The sequence below is a fragment of the Hordeum vulgare genome, unplaced genomic scaffold, assembly GCF_904849725.1.
Source record: "Hordeum vulgare subsp. vulgare unplaced genomic scaffold, MorexV3_pseudomolecules_assembly, whole genome shotgun sequence".
Classification (NCBI taxonomy): Eukaryota; Viridiplantae; Streptophyta; class Magnoliopsida; order Poales; family Poaceae; genus Hordeum; species Hordeum vulgare.
In genome coordinates, this window is record NW_025422501.1 from 166,742 (window position 1) to 170,462 (window position 3,721).

Consider the following 3,721-nt stretch of genomic DNA (forward strand, 5'->3'; position numbering starts at 1 on the left):
AGCATAACATCTTTGAGCTTCGCACCGACGTTCATTGGCTGCCTCCCGCACCACCAAAACAACCATTGAACAAAAAAATGATGGATCACCTCCTCATCCAAACTCGACGCGTCTCCATCGCTGATATGCAGCTTTGCAGACCTTCTTGGTGACTCACTAAAAATGGATCCCTAGCCATTGAACGGACCAGACAGGGGCAACCCATCGGACACATCATCGAACTCCATATCTGACACCCCACCATGACTAAGACGTCGAAGAAAAAAAGCATACTTGTCATCCATGAACCACGAACACAACACGCGTTTCATCTTTTAGATGTCGATGCAAACTACAATATGCACCCACTCCTGAACTACCTTCCAAGCTATGCGCCGACGCAGGAGCAAACGCCATGGCAACAGCGAAGCCGGAGGAGACAGGTCCATTGCGAGGATGCCGCCGTCCCGACGCCATCAATTTTTGAACTGGCTTCCAAATCCATTTTCAACCATAGGACTGATGGTCTCGTCAAGAAAGGATCCAAAGAATCATTATTCAGCGACGCCATCGTCGTCGCCGAAGTCAAGATGAGAACAACCTAAAAACCTAGACTACAAAAGACTAAAAAGGATCCACATGCGTGGATCCAACGGCTCCCCTCACCACAGACGACCGATGTCGTCAACGGAGGGGAGCCGTCGTAGGACGGCAGTGAAAGATTGGCTTCTGTGGCGGCGTCTAGGGTTCCAGCCGTCTGGGACGGGAGCAAAATGATCTCGTTACCAGGGTAGAAATTAACACGTACGTGGGATGAATACGGCCTAGGCAAACAGGTCCACAACTTAAGCCAACGAATTAGTTGGATGCAATAGAAACACATTTTAAATAGGGTGTACCATTGCACATCTAAATGACTAAACAAAATATGAAAGAAAAAAAAATATACGCATGAACCTCTACATAAGATCAATGATATAGGATTTAGATATGTAAATATTTATCTTACATCTAGATGTGTTTTAGCAAAACCGTTTCAAATACTAGCCAAAACCCACAACGACATAGTAATCTAAAAAAACTTAGAGGCCTATAAGATTGGCTTCTCCACTCCTCTGCTTACTCATCGAAAGAACGCACTGCCGGCTAGCAAGGCAAGGAACAAAGCGGCGGCGGCACAATTAACCACCCTATCCTGCCGCTTGTACACTTGCTCGCGTTCTAATCGTCTCTGCGCCGATGCTTCAAGGTGTTCCCGCATGCATCTGTCTCCAGTCAAGAGCTTCCTTCTTGGCTGCCCTTATAAGGTACGCCATGCCGTCTGTGCTGCCCGGGGTTGAGTGTACATGGATCCGTGTAGGACTTCCTGGCGGCGGCGGAGCTGCAGCTGAAAAGTCGAGCATCCCCCACCGCCGGCGCTCCGGACGAGGAAGCGCTGCTCCTCCTCGAGCGCTCGCGGAAAATATCTGGTGACGGAGGAGGACAGGAGGCGCGGAAGACGCTGACGGAGCACCGCGGCGGAGCGGATCGCCGACGCCATCTCTCTAGACGGCGATGGGGTGACTTTGTTTCCACCTTCCTCCTCTAGCTGGGAGGCGCAAGGCGAAGGTCGGAGGACTGGAAGTGGACTCCCCTCCTCGGATTCGTAACTGAGCCGGAATCAGACTACAGCCACCACCATCTATATGTACACGGGCGGCGTTCTCCCAGGGAACGAGACAGCTAGCTAATAAGCAGCGTCCATGGCGACGGCGAGGAGGCGCAAGGCGAAGGCCGCCAGGGCCGCGGCCGCGGAAGCCATGAAGAAAGACAGGAAGAACGCCTACGATGCCATGGTCACAGCGGATAAGGAGTCCCGGCAAGCCGAAGCGGAGGCCAAGGAGGCCACCACGACGGCCGCGGCCAAGGCCGAGGAGTCCATGCAAGCCGTCGGCATGGCCATGGCGAAAGCCGAAGAAGCCGCCGTCATAGCCAGCGTGAAGGCGGAGGAAGCCGAGAAGGCAAGAGAAGCCTACCGCGAGGTGTGTCGGCAGGTGGACGCAGCGGCGGAGTGGGCGCAGTGCGAGGAGGAGCTCTTCGCCGCCCGGTTCCGACGCTACTGGAACCAACTCGTCGCCCGCCCCGGCGTCACCTTCCATCAAACCAGTAAGATGTATATCTACGCTCAAGCTGCATACATATATTTGACCAGTTAATTGCTCGTACTAACTTGATACACAACATCTGATGAAATCCATGTAGCATCGATCCCCGCCATGCGGTACACGCACCCTGCTCCCCATGATAGGCCCAAGGCCATGGATACCTTGCAGATCACGTCGGTGAAGATCGCAGCGGTCGACGATTGCCTGCAATGGCCGCTGCAAGTGTATGGCATCATCGCGGCACGAGATGTCTTGGATCACAAGCGCAACATTCTTTTCCACCGCCGGAGGGGTGATTGCCAAATAATCACTCAAGAGGTTAGTACGCTACGTTTACGGACTCTTACAGGCCTATTACAGGATAAATTTGAGGTAGCAATCTGTGATTGGATAAAAGGGGGAGGGAGGGTCCCACCCACCGAAAATCAGGGGGGGCGCAAGTTTAGTTGGTCGAAAGGTCCGTAAAATCTCTGTAATGAGGCCGTAGATGTAGCATTTTTGTTTTAGCTAGGTCTGCTCTTTTTGGCGCCAAACCCAAAATTTTAAGGTTTTACTTCCTCTGTACAGAATATCACTTTTGCTCCTCACTTTTACTTCAGCACACCTCACGGAGTATTTATAGTTTTAGTAGGCTAAACTTAGCCTACTAAAACTACAAGTATTTCGGTATAGAGGGAGTACCAATCAGCAGCTTTTTTTTGCTCTGCGGTTGAAGATGTTCTTAATATTTACATGGACAATTGCCATTCCCATGCAGGATCCATACCTAGCATTGACGGGCCCTAGTCGCGCCATTGCCGTGTCGAGGGACCTTTCATACATCGAGGTCTCGCTCAAGGTGAAGGGCGCGAGTAGAACTAGATCCGAGGACGGAGATTTGAGCGATCTAGTCCTGAGTTACGGGACCGGATTATGTCTCGCAGGCATTTACCCTAGCAGGCTCAGCACACTTGAACTCGAATCCAGTCACATTAATCGCTCCGTGGAGGCCACGGTCCGCATCAAAATCACCCACGGGTCATGGCCGGATGGTCTCCGAGGCGCGTTCACTGCCGGCATGAGCAGCAACAATGGCCTGGAAGTGGAGCTGCTCAATACCAGAGACGGTAGAGCTTTGCCCGTCGACTCTGAAGGTGTGGTCAAGCTCCAGCGCCGCGTCATCTCCGTCTACATCGAGGGGATGCTCAAGGTTTCCGTGGTGGCATGTTCGGTTGATGAGGAACGGGGTTTCATCGAGAAAGCTGAGGCAGTTTTCGAAGCAAAGAGACAATGTGTAAGCGTCATGGAGATTAACTTTGGGTCTTGTAGTATGCAGATTACCGTCGCTTGGTCCTGTTTCCGCCATGAGTAGTCTATATACTCAAGTTAATCTTATTCCATGGGTATTTTGTAGTGGGCAATGTTGATATATGGGTGTGGCCAGGTCTCAGTCGACTGAAATTTAACCAAGTTTTTACTTGACACTAGTAAACATGTCCGTGCAACGCACGTCTTGATCAAAGCAGCCCATTAAATTTAATATGAGTATTGGATTCTGAATTCATATTCTAGAAATTTAAAAAATAATAGAATACTATAGCATGATGATCTATGCCTCT

The 3,721-nt window shown here is 51.0% G+C and overlaps 1 protein-coding gene across 1 annotated transcript; it reads left to right on the forward strand.

Moving 5' to 3' along the window:
- The first annotated feature begins 1,721 nt into the window (after nt 1–1,721).
- LOC123418186 lies at nt 1,722–3,474 on the forward strand. The gene is made up of 3 exons (XM_045106954.1): nt 1,722–2,124; nt 2,221–2,441; nt 2,881–3,474. Exons 1-3 carry the CDS (start codon nt 1,722–1,724, stop codon nt 3,472–3,474), a joined length of 1,218 nt encoding a protein of 405 aa, XP_044962889.1.
- The last annotated feature ends 247 nt before the right edge of the window (nt 3,475–3,721 follow it).